This window comes from Amia ocellicauda, chromosome 7, assembly GCF_036373705.1.
Source record: "Amia ocellicauda isolate fAmiCal2 chromosome 7, fAmiCal2.hap1, whole genome shotgun sequence".
NCBI lineage: Eukaryota > Metazoa > Chordata > Actinopteri > Amiiformes > Amiidae > Amia > Amia ocellicauda.
In genome coordinates, this window is record NC_089856.1 from 5,288,410 (window position 1) to 5,311,473 (window position 23,064).

General features: G+C 44.3%; 1 protein-coding gene across 1 annotated transcript in view; it reads right to left on the reverse strand.

Moving 5' to 3' along the window:
- Positions 1-11,058: 11,058 nt before the first annotated feature.
- The window catches only part of LOC136753801 (adhesion G protein-coupled receptor L1), a 77,085-nt gene continuing 65,079 nt past the window's right edge, over positions 11,059-23,064 (reverse strand). The window contains exons 18-20 of the mRNA XM_066710192.1: positions 19,111-19,239; positions 12,470-12,487; positions 11,059-11,981 (exon numbers count right to left, since the gene is read on the reverse strand). Coding sequence (XP_066566289.1) covers positions 11,059-11,981; positions 12,470-12,487; positions 19,111-19,239 — 1,070 coding nt within the window. The remainder of the gene's footprint in view (positions 11,982-12,469; positions 12,488-19,110; positions 19,240-23,064) is intronic.

The following is a 23,064-nucleotide window of genomic DNA, read 5'->3' on the forward strand; positions in this document are numbered from 1 at the left end:
CAACATGACACTAGAGATTGACATGAAATCAGGACTGTGGGAAAGTAATATTGTTCATTTTTATGGTATGGTGTAGGATGGTACAGGAGTGAAGGGAGTCAGATCGACTGGGACGGCCATACAAAAATGCGAAGATTTGTATTTTTGTTTTTGCTCTTTAAAGCCATTAAAGACCCCAGAACTTAACCCTTGATGCATAGATTTATATCTACACTGTTTGTTCTTTTAGCCAACCAATGCTAGATGTTTTAAAATTGTCCAAGTGTCACTGATCAGACATTTTAGATTTTCAACTGCACTGAAGTTCGTTATCGTAAATTGTTATGGTGTATGTCAGCTACTGTGTTTGAGAAAAGAAGGAGGGATCTGACCAATCAGAACTTGTGTTGGTCACATCTGACACATTTCCATTGTAACAGATGTATAAAATAGAACCACTGTAAAGCTAAACTTGTTTAAGACTCTTTTGCACAAGCTAGGTGGCGTACAATTGCTATGATGCATGATACACGTGGGAATATGATAGAGGACAGCTACAGTTATTCAAATGATATTTTAACACATTTCAGTTTCAATGTAGACTAAACTGACATATCCTATCCTATTTTTTCCATGTGTATCTATTCTTGGCTAAAAAATATATATATTTTTAAGAGATTTTATAATACCCTATACACACAATTTTTAACTACAAATTCTAAAACATCTGTACAAATAATAGTTGATCTCTACATTTACCAGAGTGGATAGGAATTCAATAGGAACACAACAAAAACATAGCATGTGGCAGGACATTTTGGACAGAATTGAAAATGACTTTCTTCAGGAGGCATGGGATAGGAACATTTTCTAACCGGACAAGATAGGACAAATATGAAGTTGCATTTCCATGTCATTCTCTACAGGTGACTATACAGCCAGCTATTTGCAATTAACACGACATTTTACTCAATAAGTAATCACTTCCAGTTGGTAGACACTGGGACAGAGGTACCCAACTCCTGGTATCCAGTGTTAATGTACATTTCCTCATCTAACTGATTGCTTCATTGAATCGGCTGAACATGTTCCCAAGTCTTAATCTGCTGGTGATATAAATGCACCAATAAATCCTACTGACCGTGGCCCTTCGGGGTCAGATGTGGGCGCCACTTCAATTTAACCAAGTATTTGTTTTTTTAAGACAAGTTGTAAAAAGTAAATTGTTAATAGGGTTTGGCTGTGATTACTGCAGCACTTCATTTTATTTTTTGGCACATGCAGTTATGTTAAAATCACAGTGCAATACAATATTTGATTCGGTTGGATAGAAAAACAGTAATTACATTGCACTTAATTTGAAAGAGTTTGTTCACACAGATATCGTAACTGATTATTGGATCCATATATTACACATGCTGGCACAATGGCAAAGTGCTTAAATTGTGATAAGTAATGTATTACTAACAAAGTCATTTTGTATTACCTAATGATTAAAAAAAATATTAAACCGGCTTACCAAACGTTTCCTATAGACAGGGACTCTGCGTCGCCGTGTTTATGCTTAATCCAGCCATTTCCTCCACCTGAACAACAACGTCACCTTTTACTTCCGTCTTTGAGCCGCGGTGCATTGTGGGATTGCACGGAGTTGTTTACATGATTGTGCGGTTCCGTTCTGACCACATGGACCACAAAACCTCTGCCCGTCTAGTACAGTTCATCAGTGTCTGTGTTTTGAGACAAAATAAAGAAAGACTCTCAGAGAAGCGCTTATACTATTAGTGGGCAATTATACCGTGTTGAGCTACCAGACATTGCTTGAATAAACACAACGTTTCGCTTCAGTTGTTTCTAAATTAGCTATCAGTGTCTGTGTGCGGAAAAACAATCGCATGCTTTTCGAGGTATGTCAACATATGCCAATAGCTCCCATTACACTGGGAGCACAAACACCACTAATCATACAAAATAAAAAAAAACACGAACGATTTTGCGATTCGCACGCCGCCTACTTTAATGTAACCTAATGTAAACAGCCGGCTGATTTCAATACTTACTTTCTTAAAGTACTTCTACATTATGAGTTCGCTACATGAAGTAATTAATTCATGCAGCCCTTTTGTTGTGCCTTAACACAAGCTGTGCATTAAGACATCGCTTATAAAGTTTATGCTAAAAGGTTCAAACGCACCCGCTGCTGCCGCTTGGTGGAGGTGAGTGGGAGGTTGGCCAACTGGAAGCTAACCCTGTGTGGGAGTGCTGCGCTACTGTAAAACGCACAAAAATTAAAACGTGGGAGTTTACAGTTTCTAACAAGTTAGTCTTTATTATTATTATTATTGTTATTATTATTATTAAACATTTGCATTGTTAAATATGTATACATAATCTTAAGCAATAAAAGAAAATATTGTTTTCCCTTAAATGCTTATAATTTGTTTAATGTTGGCCTTTATTCCTTTCAGGGACCTGTTATGTAACCATTTTGAAATTGAAACAATTCGATTTAGAATAGCTTCTGAATTTATAATAACTTAGTATTTACTTAAAACAAGTTAAATGCTGTGTCTTAATTGGGGATAACTGTACTTAGCTGTCAACAAGTCACCATTATTTTAGAATAACATTCATAAAAAAACCCAACTAATATTCTTTTGTAGCACACCGCTTCTATCAAACTATCCTTTCTGCCTTTTTTTTAAACATTTTAAATGTAATTTAGTAGATAATCCGTTTTCTTTTCCTCCTGCCTAATGTAATGGTAATGACTTAATGTACATTAAACCTAGCTATTATGCAAATCAGTTTTGGAGTGCACAAATTCCAAATAACCTCATTTGTGTCTCTTTCCCCTGCTGAGAATGAGGGTCTTTTACGTGGCTTCCAAACGAGGGTCCTGTGACTTCAGCTGGCCTTCAGCGTGCGATACAGTGACAGCTGATAATAGAGAGGTGTTTACTGCACTCCAGACATTCTAGGCTATAACACACAGTCAACACATTATTAAAGATTTACAAGGAAAATCCTCTTAACACTATAAATGGCATGTAGCATCAGTCTCATGTAATGTTTAAGATTCAGATACCAATTTTTATTACTTTATTGCCACGAACGCAAAGAATAGACACATCCTGTGTCTCCAACAGTAAAGAACAATATCAACACCACCAATCTTCCAGGTGGCTCACAGTAAAGAAACAGACACAGATGGCCTTGATTTTATGACTTTTTTATTAATATGTGCTGATATAGAGGTGATACACACCTGCGATCACGCCAACGCTCGGTAAAACAACCCCTTTGGCCCAAAGAGCTGGCAAATCAATAAAAAAGGTCTTAAATAAATAAATAAATAATAGATCAATAAATACATAAATAAATCAATAACTTAAATCGATTGTAGAAAATGGCACGTGCGGTGCCCAACCCCCTGTGGCACAAAATCACTCGCAAAACAGATGCCCAGAATCCCTGCCAACTGACGCCCTTTTCTCCCAAGTCTGCCCCTGCATCTGGCCCTACCCTCTTCCTGCAGGACAATGCTTTTTTTTTCCCTTTTCTGTGCCACCTTCACTGCTATATTAACATTGTCACCATTGTCACTGTTCTCTTCCTGCCCCACTTATGCCGCCCCGGTACCCCACCCCCCCACCCCCACCCCCACCCCAACCCCCACCCCCTGCCCAGCAGAAACAGTGTACACCAGCGGCTTTCAAACTGGGGGGCTGGGAATCCCTTTGGGTGTCTGCAGAAAGAAATAAAGAAAAAAAGTCTGGTTGACAACACGCCACCAGAGAAAAATAAGCGTCTCTAGAACATTCTCCATCCCTGCAACCATGGCAGCTAGTGTAAAAACTCCCTGAATAGGACCCTGGAGATTGAATGTACAGACAAGTGGGCCTACTCTTTGAGTTTGCTCCCATTTAACTGAAACGCCAGTGTTCCACTGTATGCACTGAAGGCATGGAACTGGTCGAACTGTATTAGTGTGTTGGATTGTTCTGTTTAGTGGTGGATCATTGCCTGTTTTTTTTTTTTTTTTTTTTTTTTATAAGGGCACCTCCGCCAAAAACATTTGAGAACCGCTGGTTTAGACTGAAAGACAACTATGTACAGACAGACAGACAGCAATATCTGACACAGGGTCACTTCAACATTCCAGGCACAGCACCCATAGATATATCTTTATATTTATATATGTATATAGCATTTTGACAAATAACCAGAAGCCAAAAAAAAGAAAAAGTTATTTCATTAGAAATCTATAGCAAGTCAATTGAAATGGAACTTCTTTTTTTAAAAAGAAACAAAAAACATCCCCAACCCAACCACCCACCCCCCAAATCCCTTATATGTCATTATTTGAATTCAGATTTTGTTCCTGTTCTGACAGAGCAGTTGCAGTTTGGTCATTGGCCCTTTGACAGAGAATGCTCATTCCAGATGTTGTCTCCAAATAAACACGTTAATAAGTAAATTAATACACAAACATACACAGACTTAAATACACAAGTTTCCAGTCTCCCAAGTAAAATTCAAAGGATGAGCAGTGCCACCTTGCTGTATTTTGTTTGTGTGTTGGTTTGTATGGCGTTTGAGGTTTGCCCTGCCTTCCTAACTAGCTGCTGGTTGAGCCGCGAGACAGGAACCTCGGAGAGGAAGGATAACAATACCGCACTCCAGCGATTTGGAGCCTAGAGGCCACACTGAAACTCTTCTCCAACTCGTCTCCCCGCTTTGATGAGTATTTTCTCATTTGTTTGCTTTCCTTTTTCCTTGGTGGGTTCAAAAGGTATTAATAACGCAAGAGGACAGAGTAGCACATTAAACACAACATTCGGATATGTCACATTTTATCAACCGATATAGCAGGGTCATGGGGGTGACATAGATTACATCTTTTTAATGGTTTTGTAACAATTGAATTGGCCAGGGGGCTCTATCAGACTTGTCTCTATTGGTTTAACTTACAGACAATGCAGTTGCGGTCTTAATCTTTTTGGGTCCAACGAGGGCAAACTATAAAGTTAGTTATAGAATACAGAATATAGAAAATTAATATTTTTTCAGTTCTGTGGGTTAAAAACGAAAGGGAACACTTTTGTTACTCTTTTTTGTAATTGTTTTTTACTTTTCCCCCTCTCACACATGGGGTCCTTATCGGCTTCTGTCTATCTAGCAAACTTCTTAAGTACCCGTAGCGGGAGGGACAAATGCACATCGCTTGAACATGCTTCAGACCCGTGTTTCTGGACTCTCCTGAGCGCTCCCCTGTGGAGTGGAAGTGAAGGGACTTACTGTTTTGTAAGATAATTACTTCTCTATGTTTTTTTAATGATGACAACTTTTATTTATTGAATTGCTTGCAATCTGGTTCCCCCACTCCACTGCTTCTACCAGCTCCAGATTACGGGTTATTGAATGCCGTTGAAAGCAAGCACCACCACCACTACCACTATAACAAAACTGTAACTGCAATGCTGGCTGCTGCTGTGTGGATCTCATGCAGAAGCACTCTGATTCTCCAGAGAGAGGCTGCCAATGACTGCTGCAAATCAGATACTGGGGGGGAGGGAGAGACGGAGAGAGAGAGAGCGAGAGAGAGAGAAATAAATATGGACTGCAGTCTGGGATGGGATGTGGGCTAGTGAAGTCTTTTAGCAGACACCTTTTACTGATGGCAAGGTAAGCAAAGTTTAATTTTCAAAAGCTTCTCAACCCAGGATCAGGGCTGGTCTTTCCATCAGTCCCACAGGGGCATCAGGGCAGAGGTGGCTTGTGGTTTGTGTTCCAAAGGAAGCTCCGAATTCCTAAATTACTTGACATATCTTCTCATTTTGGCTTATTTAGGATATTCCTATACATATCTATATACATATACACATATCTATATATATATAACTGTGTGTTTGTGTGAAAAACAAACAAGAAGATTGCATAGCAGATGGAAAAGATAGACATCTGTGGATTGAGATGAGTGGAAGCCATTTGGGGAGGCCTTCATCCAGCAGTGGTTCAGCAAATGCTGATGCTGATGATGTCTATATATGTGTGTGTGTGTGTTATTATTATTATTGTTTTATTGTATTAGGTTTTACAGCTAATAGCTTAATATATGCTGTTTCCAGAGACTGCCTTTAACGATCAGTCACCTATCATTTTGCCTGCTCAGATAACTGGCTCAGTATTTCTGAATCTCTCTTTACCAAAGCACAAACATCTGGGAACACATTTGCCTCCACCCCATTAATTTTGAGCCAGTGAAGTCTATTTAAAGCTGATTCAGTACCGCGGTGCAGTGAGCAATAGCATCTAATGAACTGACCCAGAATCCGGGTCCCTTCAGCACTGCTTTAAACTTCAGTGCTGAGGGGATGGGGATGGGGATGGGGGGGGTCTATCCGAAGCAGCCTGGAAAGCAAGAAGTCAGGTAGGTATGGTGGGGTGATTAAAAGGAGAGTGGCAGGAAATTATGAAAGAGACGGGCCACTGCGGACAGCCTGATCAAGACTTGAATTACTTAAACATAGCATGGGGATCAAACAGACCGGAGCGCTCTTGGTACAGCCAAGCCCGCCAGTTAACAAGGACGGATGTTTTCATTAAAAGTCCCATTGCCTGCGAGAGCGATGGCAGTTCCAAAGTGCTGAGAGCCTGAACAGCTTGAATATGACACTCTGAGTTCCCTTAAGCTAAAATAAACCGCATTCTCGGGAGCAACGTTCTTTCAAGAGGCCTTAAACTTCAGTCGTACCGTTAGTCATTATTGAAAAGGACAAAGCATTGCACAGTAGATTGCAGTGGGGGGGGAAATATATTTTCCTGATGGAGATTATATTAGTTTTTCTGTAAAGCATTCTGTATTCACAACAGAAAAGTGATAGTTACTGACTGAATAACTCAGGAGAGCTTGCTATTTAGGGATTTTCTTTCCCAGGGTGAGAGACTGTTTGCCAATTGCTGCTGAAGCCAGTGCATTGAAGTGGTTTGATTTAAGAACTTGACACAGAAGAGGGAAATTGTACTATAGTGATAATATAGTGCTAGTCAGTCTAACTGCAGCTAATTTAGAGAATGCTGAGAGTCTTTTCGGCAGGGCTTTAAAACGGTGCCACCCTGACGTGAGTCCTAAGTGCGCTCGAGAAATAAAGGCAGAACAGCCAGGATGGCGGTCCTTTTGCTTTTATAAGACCCTTCCCCCTGGCTGAGGGTGGAAACAACACTGATCCGAAGGTTTAATTAAAGGCAGAATCGCTTCAGTCAAGCGCCTCCTCTGATCCTTGCATTTGCTATCAGCACAGGAACAGCCGAGGGGGGAGAGGAAGTCCACAGTTAATACAACCCCATCCCCAAGTCAGTTCTATCCTCGCATCTCGTCAGCCGCACTGTGGGGTGGCGGACAAACGTCTATATAATATACACAGAAACACTGCCCGACCTCCTTTATTGCACATACGCCCTGGCCAAGACCCACCTGAAAATCCCACCTCTTTCCTGTCACCATCAGGGTCAACACAAACCTCACTTAAAAATGACAGCTGTTTAACGTGGCCAAGTCACAAGCTGAAGGGCCCACTTTCTATTTGAATCATCACCCGAATGTCGTCTGGAGAAAGGGTACTGGTCAAATAGAAGAAGAAGAATTTAGGAGGAATGCTGATCCTCTGTGTGACTATTGGTCCTGATGACCCTGTGTAGATTGGGCTAAAAACCCCTTCAGAGACAGACTTGGCATTTGTACCTTATAGAAGTGGTGTACACAGACGTACACAGACATACACACAATAAATCAATTAAGATAAATAAAGCACTGCGTTATGGACTGAGGTGTGCATCCTTCATGAAGAGCAGAACCTCCCCAGCAATAATCGCCTCAGCCCTTTCTAATACCTGCCCCTGGATCAACAGCTGCAAAGCTGGACCCCGGTCAGACTCAGCCTCAGACCTGGTGAGGCGTGGATTAGCTATAGCGCCCCCTGGAGACTTTGAAGCCAACCAGCACCACAGCCCAGATTCGAACCTGCGAAGCTCTAGGCTGTAGGATTCGTAACACCAGTTTTGTGATTTTATTTGTTGCCTGTGGCCGCTTTGACGGGACCACTTTGGCCCATACAGCGTTTCTGCCAGGGTCTTTCCTCAGAGAACCGACAATCAGCCTCACGAGAAATCCCCTCGTGTCAGCAAACATGGAACATGTTGAGAGAAATACATACAGTTCGAAAATGTATTGATAGCCGCTATCACAAGTAATTGAGGATAAGAGACTTTGTACGGACCCATAGAGAGCTTCCTTCATTTTGACCCTCCGTACAACTAGGTTAACAATAAAATAAACAAATTAATTAATTAATTAAACACATAGACATACATAAAAGGCATTTCTCGGACCCCTACGTATCACGAGTTTTGGGAGAGCCCCCTGATCATCTCTGAACCTCCCTAGCACAGCCCAGTCCAGTCCGGTGCCTCCACACCAGAGTTGGCCAACCCTGGGCCCAGAGAGCCGCAGTATCTTGTGTGTTATTTTGTGTGTTTTTTTGCAAACTGTAAACTACTTCATTGATTCAATTGTTGGGCTTAATGAGTCCAAATTACTTCAAGCGATTGATGATTTCCAGAGCCACGGCCGCCTACAACAGGAACGTGCTACGGCTCGGCCCTTTGGTAATTGGCAGGAATATGGGTGATATCTTTTGTTGGCTCAACGTGCCTCTTTTTCCTTTTGTTAGGTTATCATCCTATAATTTCTCCAAACTCTGGCACAATGATTTCCCCTCTTCAAGACAGGGTTAGTGCGTGCACCTATGTTACAATGGGTGACAGCTTTTTGATAAGATTACCAGAATAGTTCCCTCTTATTAGGCAAATGACTTAAACGTAACAACTGCACTGTCACACAAGACTGATTCTGGTATAACAGGCAATCTGAGTGTGAGGGAGACAGGGTTAATGATCACAGGGAAAGCTGGCCGGGGTAAGGACCAGGTTCCTATGACTCCCCCAAAAGTGGAACGTAATTTGTAACTACGATTAAAATCGGTTGCGACTATAGTTATGGTTGGGCTGTTTCTCTGGGAAGAACACAGACTGGCACAGATCGTCTCCATTTTGGGATCTGTCTTTTTCATACTGGGAACAAAACCAGCCTGTCGCTCTGATATGGGTTTGAAAGTGGGCAGAGACCGAATACAAATGTTCAAGGACAAGAAGGGGCACTCCAGGTTTACTCCCCACCCCCCCAAACACCAACACCTAGACTAGGCCTCCTGCAGCTCCACACAACCCTCTTGATTGGCAGTGAGAACAACCCTCCCCTTCCTCTTCCTCTTACCAAGCACTTCCTGTTCGGGAATGTCAAAGGTCAAACATTAACAACATGTAATGGAATATATTACATAAAAACTTGTGCCAGGAAGTTATTTTGTTGTTCGTTTGATGGATTTTTTTTTTAGTTTTAAGTTGGTTTTTGTTTTGTTTTGTATGTAAAATCATTCACCTTCTTCCTCCCCCCTCCCCCTCTTCTTCCTCCCTCTATCTTTCTCTCCTCCACACACATTGTACAGGGTTGGGGATAGAGCGAGAGAGAGGGAGGGAGACAGAGGGAGAGAGAGAGAGAAGGAGAGGTGTCATTCAGGTCACAGACTCTACATCCTGTTGTTTTTTTTTGTGCGATACAAGAAATTTGTTCAATTTTTTTTTAGTTTTTTTTTTCTTTCGGTTTTCTTTTGATCTTCTATTTACACATTTGATTAGAATAATAATCAGAGTAGTAATAACAATTAGAATCCCCTCATGATGATGAATTGTCCAGCTTGGTCCATCGCTGACCTGTTTATTTTTTCTTTTGTTTTCCCCCATACATGTAAAAGGGGTCAGTCTGTTTTTTTATGGGGTGGGGGGCAGGTGGGGGCAGAGCAGAGGTGTTGGGCGGAACAGGAATTACTCCAGCGATACCAGTTAGTAATCCATAGGTCCTTGAAAATGGGCAGTTGGAGAATCCTCTGGTGGGACTGATTGCTGCAAAGCCCCCCGTGTCACCCTCCAGTCCAAACTCGATCCTGAAAGTTTGCCTTCCCCCATCCCAGATTTGTCCCCCTACCCAGGTTTGAGAGTCCCGACGTCTCCTTTAGGATCCCTCAAGGCAAAGATAAGCAGCTCAGTTTTCCTCTGTGTTTAGCACTGAGTCTGTCCGGAAATAATTTTTTGGCAACGTTTAAGAGCTTTTGGAAATTCTATGGTATCGATGCGTCCCATCTCCAAAGAAAAAACAAAACAAGCAACGTAAGAAACGACAACGAGGAAAATCAGGGGAAATTAAATAAACAAATTAAACACATCAAGGAGGGAAACTTGTATTTCAGTTATCTCTGTTCCTCCTCTGACCCCCACCCCACTGGAAAAGAAGACACAGCCCCAGTCAAGAGTGGGGGGGCGGGGGGGTTAACTGAGGGGTGAGGAGGGCTCTGTGGGGGGTAATGTCTGTGTGGGTTGTGTGTGTGTCTGTGCTTGTGGCTCAGTGGTTTCAGGGCCAAGAAAAAAACAAAGAGGGAGGGCGGGGAGACAGTGTGGCAGGGCCGGGAGGAGGGGACAGTCGCTAGAGGTGCAGGAGTGGGGGTGTCGGCTGAGGCGAGGGACCGGAGAGATGCCGACAGGTGCGGTCCGGTGTCGCCGTTCTTTGCTCGGGGAACGGAGGAAAAAGAAAGGAAAGAAATGAGAACATAATCCTACAGAGGACCCTGGAAACACAACCCACACCAGGAATAATAAGGCAGTGCCAACCCAGTTAAACCCCGCCCCATCCTGTGACCCCACCCCCCGTAGTGGAGAGGGCTGGGGTAGGGAGGGGGGGGTGGGGCTTGGGGCAAGGCAAGTGGCATCGTTGTCCAGAGCTAGCAGGGGAGAGTAGGGTCGGGTGGCAGGAGAGGAGAGGAGAGGCAACGGGGAGTGTCATGGGGGGCTGAAGTGGGGTGTGTGTGCGTCTGTGTGTTTGTGTGTGTGTGTGGACTCGGGGAAGGGGAGGAGGAAGTGGGGGTAATATTCCTTAGAGAATCTTTATCTCTTTCTGGACAGGGGGCATCAGAGACTCGTGACCAACTGCATCTGCCCGTCCCCTTCGCTCATGCCCGCCTCCATGCCCACCTGCACCAGGTAGCCCTCCCCGCTGGGCCGACGGGCCTGGGGCTGGTAGAAGGTCTGCATCTGCCCCCGGGCTCCCAGGGCCGGCCGCCCCGAGCCGTAGTACAGCTCCTCGGGGGGCTGGGCCGAGCGGGGCACCACCTCCAGGGGCTCGGGGCTGCTGTCGGGGTAGGGCGAATCCCGCAGGTTGGTCATGCTCGTGTAGAGGGAGTCTCTGTTGGGCGACTGCAGCTGGCCGTCCAGGCCCTCGGTCAGCTCGCCGGTGTAGCTCTCGGACTCCTCGGGGTCGCTCTGGTACAGGATGGACTGTGCTCTCTGTAGCAGCAGGGGCTCCTCCAAGGCTTTGTACATCAACTCGATGTCGATGTTCTCCTGGGGCGCGTCGGCCGCCATGCCGTCGTCCTCCCCCGAGCCCCCGCCCTGCCCGGGCTCCCCCAGACCCGGCACCCCGCCGTGCCCCTTGGCCAGGCTGCCCACTCTCTCCCCGCCGCCGCCCCCGCGCAGGTTGTTGTGCACCAGCTCAGAGATGATCATCTTCTCGAAGGCAGCCGCGTCGCTGAGGTTGCGCCGGCCGCCCAGGCTCTCGGTGCCGCGCGGGTTCAGGAGAGGAGGCGGGCCCCCGGGGCTATCCGAGCCACTCCCCCCTCCTCCGCCGCCTCCTCCTCCTCCTCCGCCACCTCCTCCACCGACGCCGCCTCCGCCTCCTCCTCCTCCTCCTCCTCCTCCACCACCCCCGCCCAGGAAGTCGCAGGCCCCCGCGCCCCCCGGGCCCATGCTGCGCAAAGAGTAGCTGTTATTGAAGTTGCCGTTGAGGGGCAGCGTCTCCATTCCACAGGTGTCCCGGCTCTTGGACAGGGTGCTCTCTGGACGCACACAGGGAACAGAAGGGGGTTGGAGGGGGAGCAGAAGAGAGGGAAAGAAAAAAAAAAAAAAACATAAGAAGTAAATTTAGGATTTCTCTAGCACATCTGTTGGTTGCAGTCTTATTTGCTTATGCTTGACCCTCAGGAGCCCAGTGTGAGTGAGGGACATGTGTGGCCTATACAGGGGTCTGCTAAATTGAGATAATACATTTTTGGTCAATGTTGGGAACACGTCCATCACACTGGGTTCTGAAGCTTAATGTCCTATTCTGTGGTGCGTTTTGTTCTGGCCAACACATATCTTCTGATGTTACAACAATGTCTCATCCCTTGTATGTTAATGAAAGGGCAATATGATTCAAAACAAGCTTGTTGTGATTCTTTGCAAACTGAAGACATGCTTCCTATATGGTGTTAGTATATGAGCCTTTAGGTTGAAAAAGATCAGAAAAACAAAAAGCAAAAGAGAAAAAGTGGAGATGACGTACTCGGGTCTCGGAATGTGCCTGCACGATCCGGGAACAGCGCCGGGAGAAAAAGAGAGAGAGAGAGAGAGAGAGAGAGAGTCAAGTCAGTAAGACAAGCAGGCAGGCAAATCAAAGCTGGCACTGGAGAGATTAATAAGTAATCACATGGTAGAATAACAAATGCGCCGTGGCAGCCCAGCCAACCCAACTGCCAGTTCAGCACAAAACAGCCAGGAGACCACGAGGAGAGAGAGCCTGAGAGCCACACGTCGACTCCAGACACGCTGGATCGCGGCGTCTGCACACTCCTCTCCCCTTTCCCATCTATCCATCTTGGTTTACAAGGGTGTCTCTTCCTTTTTGTAAAATAAAGAAATGGTGATTCTACCATGTACATAACGAGTACCTACAATATTGATGAAGAACAAAACACAGCATAAGAAAGAAAGCACAAAATACACTGCATACATGCACACAAAATAATGTATCTGAGCTTGATGCGTGTTGAAGTCCCAGAGAGATGCAGAAATGTGCACACGACGTTACTGTGCAACAATCACAGAACATTAACAGCTGAGGGGTAACACGTTATGTCACCTCGGTTTGCATTTCTCCTTAGTCACAACCGCAACGCAACCAAAACTACAACCTCACACCACACTGCCAGAGACTGTGTGTCAGCTGCGATGCTCATTTGCAAAATAAAAACATGACGCCTGCTTTTATTTTGCAACTGTAATTAAAATGACTGTAAAGCGCACGGTGGCTACCTTGCAAAGAGCGTTATACTAAATGAAAACTGATTGATTGATTTATTTAGGGAAGCAACAGGCAACGGACTTAATAATTACTGTTAATCATTTCATATCAGACTACAAACAAAGTCATCAAAAATGTATGAAAATGGACAGTTAACCGACCTGACAGAACGCACTTTATTATTGGTTGAAGTGGACATGGACTCAACATGTGAGGAAAACCTGACCCAGCCAGCCACTCTGAACCACAGAAAGTGGGACCAACATTAAGTGAACCGTGCTCTTCCCCTCCTGGTAGCTCCCAGTCCTACTGTCCATTGGGTAAAGAGAGCCACCTGAATACAAACCAGCTATTGCTGGAATGTAATACACAACTGGCGCTGTGAGCAGATGCTTTCACCAGTTGCGATTGCCTGATTTGGCTGTTTTGACCCTCACTCCGTTATACCCTGGCTATCCAAAAAAACAGAGATCTCAGCTGGCACAGGGATGCTGGGATCTACGTACACAGCTTTTCACATTGAGATCGGCATTGACACACAGACAAGAAGACAGAAGAGCCCCTGAACACCTGGCTAACGCCTGGCTTGCAGACCAGTTGGCTCCAGGATTCACGTGTAACTCCAGGCAGAGGCTTGGGAAATCAGCCTGCGGGGGGACGGTTTTAGTGACAGGGATGCTGGGCGAGTTTCTCCAGCAGGGAGACTGAGCGCCTGCACTCTCTCACTCCTCTCCCTCTCTCTCTCTCTCTCTACACTTGGAGTTGAATGACAGCATAGCTAATGGGCACTGTGTAAGATCTAATGCTCCAAATGAAATGCTAATAACGGTCCTATCTGGAATGAGATTTTAATAAGCGATCCGGCACATCTAGCCATTTCAGAGATGTCATTGTAATTAATGAGCCCCGTGGCTGCAATACCCGGCTGTGACCAGCAGCGAGTCGCCTTACGGAGACAAGGGAGAAGATGGGGAAAAGGAAAAAGAAAGGAAGACAGAGCTGAAGGGAAGATGCTGCGATCTTCAGCACAGCTTAACTCACTCAGCGTGGCTTCCAAGACAGAGGATCGTTGGACAAGTTGGGTTGTGGCACATGTGGTACCCTGTTCATTGAATTCCAGTCTAGCCGAGCGTTCAATTCTGTAAGGTCTCATACTGCAGTACAGCTGGGCCTTACTGGTATGCTTTCATTAATATAATAAAGAAAAACTGTCTACATCATTTTGACGACAGACTAGTCACTAGTGTAATTCTAAATTAAAGTCTTCAGAGATTTCACTATACTGTCACCTTTTTAATATAAACAAGAAAGAAAAAAACAAGTAATGGCTAGATAACGGCCTCTCCAAAGCACTGGTTTAAATATATACTTTTTATTAAAATGATGATGCTCGGGTTTTAATGGGCATACACAAGGATAAGTCTAGACACTGCACCGCTATAATGTGTTTTATTGATTTGATTTGCGTTTTTATCGCAGGGAGCCGAGTTTCACTCTTTACGGTTTGTCAGCAGGTCAAATTGAAATCCAACTTGATAAACTAGACTTTGGACACGCTCAATAAATAAATAAAAAAGTTAAAATACTGGTAAAAAAAGATTCAAATGATATTAAATGATTCAATTAATATTATTTTTTAGGATCCTTGGCCTAATGTCTGCCAAAATGTGTTGCTGTCATATGAACATGAATTTGACACAAAATGGTCTTTTGTCAATTGATTTCATGAAAAGATTCTGTCGGTTTTGTTCACAGGAGTCACCTTGGGTAGGTGACAGCAGAAACAGCGGAGAGAGCCACAGATGCAGATTGAACTGGCCCTACAACATTATTCAATGCACCATTATGTCAAACGCAACGACAGGAAAAAGACGGCAGCTCCCCCGTCATATTTTACTGAAGTCTGTCATCAGATGAGAACCGATCGTAATTCATGTTTGCATCCAGCAAGAACGGACTCCGCACAGGAGCAGGAGTTTTGGTCCGGCTCTGTGGCAGTGCGGTAGGTCCCTTTTGTTGCTCGTATGAAGTTATTCGAAAGTCTTTAGTCAATCGGCTTTACTGACAACCAGGAAATGAGCGCGGTTACAAGAGAAGTAAACAATGTGTCCACATGTGGGATCTGCAGTAATAAATCTGCGCGATTGCAATCTGCCTGCCAGTGGAGTTATTGATAAACAAAGTAATTTCTTCACCGCATCTCAAATGGAGGCTCATACGTCTCTGTCCAGCTGTGAGGCAGAGACGACGGGCGCCTATTCCCCACTTCTTCCAGAGCGCCGCTGTCGAGTGACTTTTAATTAGAAGGCTTGTATTTAATGTGAAGCTTCCAAAGAAAGAAAAAAAGGAGAAAAGGAAGAAAAAGATCCAAAGAAAAGCACTGGCCGTGGGGGGGAAGGAACCCAAAACAAACTAACCCACAAAACAGAATCAAGGCTTGGGGCAAACAAAGAACTGCAGGAGGGATCTTTATATCATCAGGCAGTTAATCGTTGAGCTGAATCTATACGGGGAGGCGGGGGCTGGAGAAGTCATTATAAACGCCATGGTTAAGGAGCCCAGTTGAGCTCTCCTGCACTCTCTCTGCGCTCCTTGCTATGCTTCCGGGATGATACAGCTGTAGGTACAAAAATAATTAAAAAATGAATGTTTTACATTGTACTCGACCAAAAAGGCCACATGAATGCAGCACAGCAGGTGATTTCAATCCCCCCCCACAGAGCATCATTTGATTTTGATCTTTAAAATCTGCTCTTTAATCACAAGTTAGATGCAGAGTTGGAGTTACTAATTCGTAGCCTGAACTGAAAAGCTCACCGAAAAGTTCCGCTGATTTTCAATGACTCAAGCAACATCAAAAGATTTTCCCCAAACGATTTTTCAGGGCTATGCAATCTCCACCAATGCTGCTCTGGTCCTGTCTGTTGGAGCAGTGATGGTTCTGCACTGCGAAAGGCTCTCTGGCCTACTTCACTTGAGCGTAATTGAAAACGACAGGTGCCAGGAAGAATCTCGGCTCGTGCCAGGCTAGAGCGGTACTGATTTCGGAGGGAGGGAAAGAGCTTCACGTTGAAGGGGAAAGAATAGTTAGGGTGTGCAAAGCTCTGTCCAGGACTGGATCTGTGGCCGAGTCATGAAGGAAAGAGATTGCGACTGACGGCTCGGGGACACGCGTGTATATATGTGTGTGTGCCTATAGTGTCCCCACAAATCAGTGGTGGCGTGGTCAATCACAACAGATTGCATGGAAATTGGGGATCTGCACAAGTGATGTTAAATTAGTTTGTAACATTCATTTAGACGACGGCTGGCAATGAGCAAGGGTGTCTGCTCATGAGAGTCAGGAACTACAGTCGATAGGTTGGTGGTGGTGCGTGGTAACATAAAATAGTCAATCGGTGAACACACGAGTCATCTCTCCTGCGCTCTTACGGAAGAAGCAGACAATTACCGATGCCATATTGGGGGGTGTAAGTAGCAGGGTCTGCAAGATACTGCGACTGTCAGCCCGACGCGTGGAAGGAGCTGGTTCTGACTCGCGGGCAAAACCGTTGTTAGCAGTCACTCGGAGCTGCCACGCGCCACAGACGCCGCTCAGACACACGAGCCGGGCTGTCAACAGCCTCGCAGGGCTGAGACACACAATGCGCAAGCTGTTGCCTGCTCACCAACTTGCTCTCACCAGACACACGGAGAGAGTGGGAGAGAGGGGGGTGGGGGACTAAGAAAACATGCTTAACTTTTGTGTGAACACTTGCAAGACATGAAAAAAAAAAAATTACATCTTCACACAGACTGGCCATTTTTAAATAAACGCTCATTAAGCACAAGGCTTCTGAAAAGATGCCGCTGGCGTCTCTCACAAACAGACATGAAAACAAAGCAGTCTCATTAGATGGGGGAAGCGGGGGGGACTTTAGACTAATAAATTGCTAATAAACACAAGATCCACTACGGAGACATACACAGAGCTGGTTGGGGCTGGTTTGGGTTTACATTAAGCCAAAAAATCAGCACAACAAAATGTAAAAGGAATTATTAAACAATCTAGCCAAAACACCAGAACAGTGTCATCCAGCCGTAACACTTTCAAAGAAGTCATGACACTACCTCCACTGTTGTGACTTTTTACCAGCCTGGAAACGTTGTGTCATTGTGTATCATACACTTAGATATCCTGTAATAATAAACATAAGCCTTCTATCTACAAGGTACAAGAATTGGCTAGTCATGCTGGTCACCGTGGAGCAATATTAAACATTCAAATAAAAGATATCAGTAGACAGTGCTCAAAATTAGAACAGTGAGAAACTTATACACATTGCAGGTAACAAAAATATAGTCGACATAGAATGCAAGGTGCCAAGAGAAAGCAGAAAAAGATAAATGGGCTCAGTGGGAAGCTTTAAATGATAGGTTGACAATCACAAGCATTAGCAAGGAATGGATTACGACTGAGTACTGTAGCAATTAGCTTGATCAGCCTAATTAAATTATTTAATGTGGTATTGGAACACACGCAAAACAAGCAGTGGTTAAAAAACAAAACAAAAAAAAAGTGTCCAAATTTCAGTGTGTGAGGATCATCACAAAGAAAAGAAAGAAAAACATAATAATCGGCAACCCTTATACACTCACCTAAAGAATTATTAGGAACACCTGTTCAATTTCTCATTAATGCAATTATCTAACCAACCAATCACATGGCAGTTGCTTCAATGCATTTAGGGGTGTGGTCCTGGTCAAGACAATCTCCTGAACTCCAAACTGAATGTCTGAATGGGAAAGAAAGGTGATTTAAGCAATTTTGAGCGTGGCATGGTTGTTGGTGCCAGACGGGCCGGTCTGAGTATTTCACAATCTGCTCAGTTACTGGGATTTTCACGCACAACCATTTATAGGGTTTACAAAGAATGGTGTGAAAAGGGAAAAACATCCAGTATGCGGCAGTCCTGTGGGGGCGAAAATGCCTTGTTGATGCTAGAGGTCAGAGGAGAATGGGCCGACTGATTCAAGCTGATAGAAGAGCAACTTTGACTGAAATAACCACTCGTTACAACCGAGGTATGCAGCAAAGCATTTGTGAAGCCACAACACGTACAACCTTGAGGCGGATGGGCTACAACAGCAGAAGACCCCACCGGGTACCACTCATCTCCACTACAAATAGGAAAAAGAGGCTACAATTTGAACAAGCTCACCAAAATTGTTGCCTGGTCTGATGAGTCTCGATTTCTGTTGAGACATTCAGATGGTAGAGTCAGAATTTGGCGTAAACAGAATGAGAACATGGATCCATCATGCCTTGTTACCACTGTGCAGGCTGGTGGTGGTGGTGTAATGGTGTGGGGGATGTTTTCTTGGCACACTTTAGGCCCCTTAGTGCCAATTGGGCATCGTTTAAATGCCACGGCCTACCTGAGCATTGTTTCTGACCATGTCCATCCCTTTATGACCACCATGTACCCATCCTCTGATGGCTACTTCCAGCAGGATAATGCACCATGTCACAAAGGTCGAATCATTTCAAATTGGTTTCTTGAACATGACAATGAGTTCACTGTACTAAACTGGCCCCCACAGTCACCAGATCTCAACCCAATAGAGCATCTTTGGGATGTGGTGGAACGGGAGCTTCGTGCCCTGGATGTGCATCCCACAAATCTCCATCAACTGCAAGATGCTATCCTATCAATATGGGCCAACATTTCTAAAGAATGCTTTCAGCACCTTGTTGAATCAATGCCACATAGAATTAAGGCAGTTCTGAAGGCGAAAGGGGGTCAAACACCGTATTAGTATGATGTTCCTAATAATCCTTTAGGTGAGTGTATATCTGATGACATTTCAACGTATACCAATCGATTGGTAATTCAAAATCTCCGCACACATTATTGCCTCACCGGTGGAGTTGAAGACGCTGGGAGAGGGAGGATTGAAGCCAACGGACTCAGCCAGTAGAGTGTTGTAGGGACTGGTACCAGAACGAGTCTGCAGGACGGGGTTGGTAAGAAGGTGATTCCCCATTGTAGCTGAGAGAGAGAGAGAGAGAGAGAGAGAGAGTGAGACAACAGCTTCTCGTTATGTAACATCATTTTCATCAAAGGCAAAATCAAGGCCACTTCTTAACAAAGGCCCAGCTGAATCACGAAAACACACAGCGAGGGTCCAGCGGTGAAACCAGAAGTCCACTTCAACCTCGGTCAAGTTCGGATTTGTTTCCATTTGCTTTGAAGTGAACATCACCACCCCTCCCTCTGCCCTCTGGCTCTCACTTTACTGGGATGTTGGAGTATTATAACCAAGGACGTATGCTTATTGTAGTTTGTACTGATTGTATAAATGCACTGTTGTAATGCCTTAAAATGCGTCTTCTGTACACTGTAAGTTGCCATGGATAAAGGTGTCTGCTAATAAATAAATAAAACAGAATGTTAGGGTATATAGTGAAAAGTGTAGAATTGAGAACAAGGGCAGTAATGTTCAGACTGTACAATGCACTAGTTAGAGCTCATCTGGATACTGTGGACAGTTCTGGGCTCCACACTTCAAGAAAGATATCGCTGCTTTAGAGGCAGTTCAGAGGAGAGCAACCAGACTTATTCCAGGTCTGAAGGGAAAGTCCTACTCAGAGAGACTGAGGAACTGAACCTTTTCACCCTGGAACAGAGGAGACTATGTGGGGACTTGATCCAAGTCTTCAAAATCATGAAAGGCATCGACCACATCAAACCAGAGGAGCTTTTCCAGATCAGCAGGGACACACGCACCCGGGGACACAAATGGAAATTGGGCTTCAAGGCATTCAAAACGGAAAACAGGAGACACTTCTTTACACAGAGAGGTGTCACAATCTGGAACAAACTCCCCAGTGTTGTGGCTGAAGAAACAATTTAGGAACATTGGAAAATAGACTTGATAGGATCTTTGGATCACTTAGATACTAATGTAGACCAAACGAGCACGATGGGTCGAATGGCCTCCTCTCATTTGTACATCGTCTTATGTTCTTACATTCTAAAACCATCTGACTGGGAAGCAAGACTGCCCCCTACTGGTCCTCCATCACCACTTCCCGCCGTCACTTGATAGCAGTACTTTGTATCTATGTTATATATAGTGGGTGAGCAAATATTTAGGGGATTAAAAAGTAAATCCGACGTGACGGTTTTGTTTTTCTCGCTCACTTTATCATCTCCAGACTCCCGCGTGCATTGGACTACTCCATTTCGGCTTCACGGGGAGTCCTCAGGAAGGCCAGATTGACATTATTGCTAATACATCATTTCAGGTTGTAATTACATAGCTAATGTTTCAAACAGCACGCATCCACACGAACACCTCATTAACTGGGTTACGTTAAACCTTTGAAGACGGTTTGTTTAAGCTACAAGGAACATGATGCGTGCTGATCCCAGGAAAAGCACAGGACACACAAAATAAAACAGCACAAAAAGACTGTGCTTGGAAAATACCAATCCAAGCACTAGGAGTTAATGCCATCCTCTATGCCACCCAGTCAGTTGCAATAGTTAAAACATATGATGTATATATTGCATATAATCTGCTGTATGGTGATATCCTGTTTTAAAGAGAAAGATGGAAGAGCTGGAGATTAATCAGGGAGCAGGAGAGGGAAAGAAGCTGGAGAGACACGGTAGGAAGGGAGATGGAGAGGGAGGGGAGGAGGTGGGGGGTTGAATCAGAAACCTTGCACTGCTGAGATCTGTGAGTGAAAAAAAATCTGTATGTAATTTTTGTGAAGGTGTAAGAAACTCTTCAGGCTGCAAACCCAGAGGGCGGCAATGCAGGAGAGATTCGCCAGGTGAGGTTTAATTGATTAAGACCACAGAGAGAAGATGTGAATCTTCGGCCAGTCGGTGAATTAGCTGGCAAGGTGGAAGGAACGCCAGCGGACAGGCGGGCAAGAAGCACGACCGACTCATCCCGTCAGCACCGTCCGCACAGACAGATGGGGGGGGGGCGATCAATGGCTCTACGCAGGCAGTGTGGCATGAGGAGGATGTTGTTTTAATGGCCGCTGTCAGGTCAGGTGAAGCACAACTTTTCCAGATCACAGATACTCCTGGATCTTCAGCTTGCAACTGTGCAGACACACACTCACACACACACACACAAAACCACGCGAACACATACTACCCTGCCAGTCCCACAGCGCAAACAGCCGAGCTCGAGTATTGTGGGAGAGGACTGGCACAGCTCTCACTGAGAACACTGTGGAGCTCACAGACAACCCATCAGACACAGGGGTCACGGCTGGGGCGACGACCCTGGGTGACTGGGGCCCAGCCGAGCCCAGGTGGGCAATCACGTCTCTGTGGGCGAAGACACATCCCAGATTGTACTGATAATGATCGGGACGTCAAAACAATCACTGTAGTTTCTGATTGTGTTATTTTCGTATATTTTTATTTATTCCCACCGAGAAGTTATTCTGTCTGTGAAACTGCACATGTATTTGTAATTGATTCGGTCACCTTTAACCTGCCCCACAGCTAATCATGCTTCAACCAGTTTATCCTGTGGATCTGTGGGATGATTGCTCTCCGTTGTGAAAACACAGATTCAGTCTCCTTCTGTTTAGCATCATTATTGTAATCATCAAAAAAACGCAGGCTTGTGTTACAGGATGGTGCAACAGCAGCTGAATAAAAATAAATTGAGTTGTTTTGAATTTATTGTTGGATATTTTGATTTTGTGAATCAGAATATATACATATTGTAGTATTTCAGGGGTAGCAGCTACAAGGGGGACTTGAACCCCGGGATCCCACGCCACAGTGCAGCAATCTTACCATATCACGCCTCTTAGCAAGGCTCAAGATCACTACACTACCCTCTGGCACGCTAGAATATATACATATTTTAAAATGAAGAAGAGCGAAGGGGGAGCATTTCAGAACTTTTTACTGTGTCATACACGGCAGTCACATTATAATATGCTTTATATCACTTAGACAAAGCATGTAATCATAATATTTCACATCTGGAAACACATCTGTAAAAAATATCTGTCTCTCATAATCATTATGTAATCAATCAGTACTATTTTGCTTTTTTTTGTATACTACATTGAAGATTGTTTTAAATAATCAGGTACTGCAGATGTGCACTGTCCCAACGTCATTTTGCAAACATTGTCACAATGTTATACTAACGTCACTGGCTTCAGAAAACATGGTGTTGATGATGCAGTAAAATGTATTTTCATTCTTACAACACTGTAGTGACATACAGTATCTGGGAGTCAAATTACAAATTAATGCTGTCCACACTTCACACAAGCACGGGATTGTGATAACATACTCACACTGTTAAATTATTAACTGGGAAGGTGTCAGACACATTAATGTTTAAAAGCAGTCTTTAGAGTCCATTAATGACACCCTCTCTCAACACCATCGGCTTTGGATGTTAACACAAATTCACCAAGACAGGAAACAAAAACCCATACACAGGGTTATTATAAAATAAGTATATTATTGCAAACATGTATGAATAGTTGCCAGAGATACCCATGGAGCTCATAAATGACATCTATAAGCAAGACATGAGTATTTGTGTATCATAAGTATGTAGTTTGATCAGAATGAATGTTTGAGATTGTAAACTTCTTTTATCATAGCCCTTTATGTTCAAAAGGTTCATTAAACACAGCAAATAAACTGGCTCGTGGTAGAGAGCAGTACAAATTAATGTATTTCTAATATGGTGTTAATTGAATATAAACAGAGCATATACACACTGAATTAAAAGAATCAAGCTCCTTCACCACTACCTCTTTGCCCTGGAGCCTTACAGAGTCTGCGTGTTTCATAAACCTACCCAGGGAGACT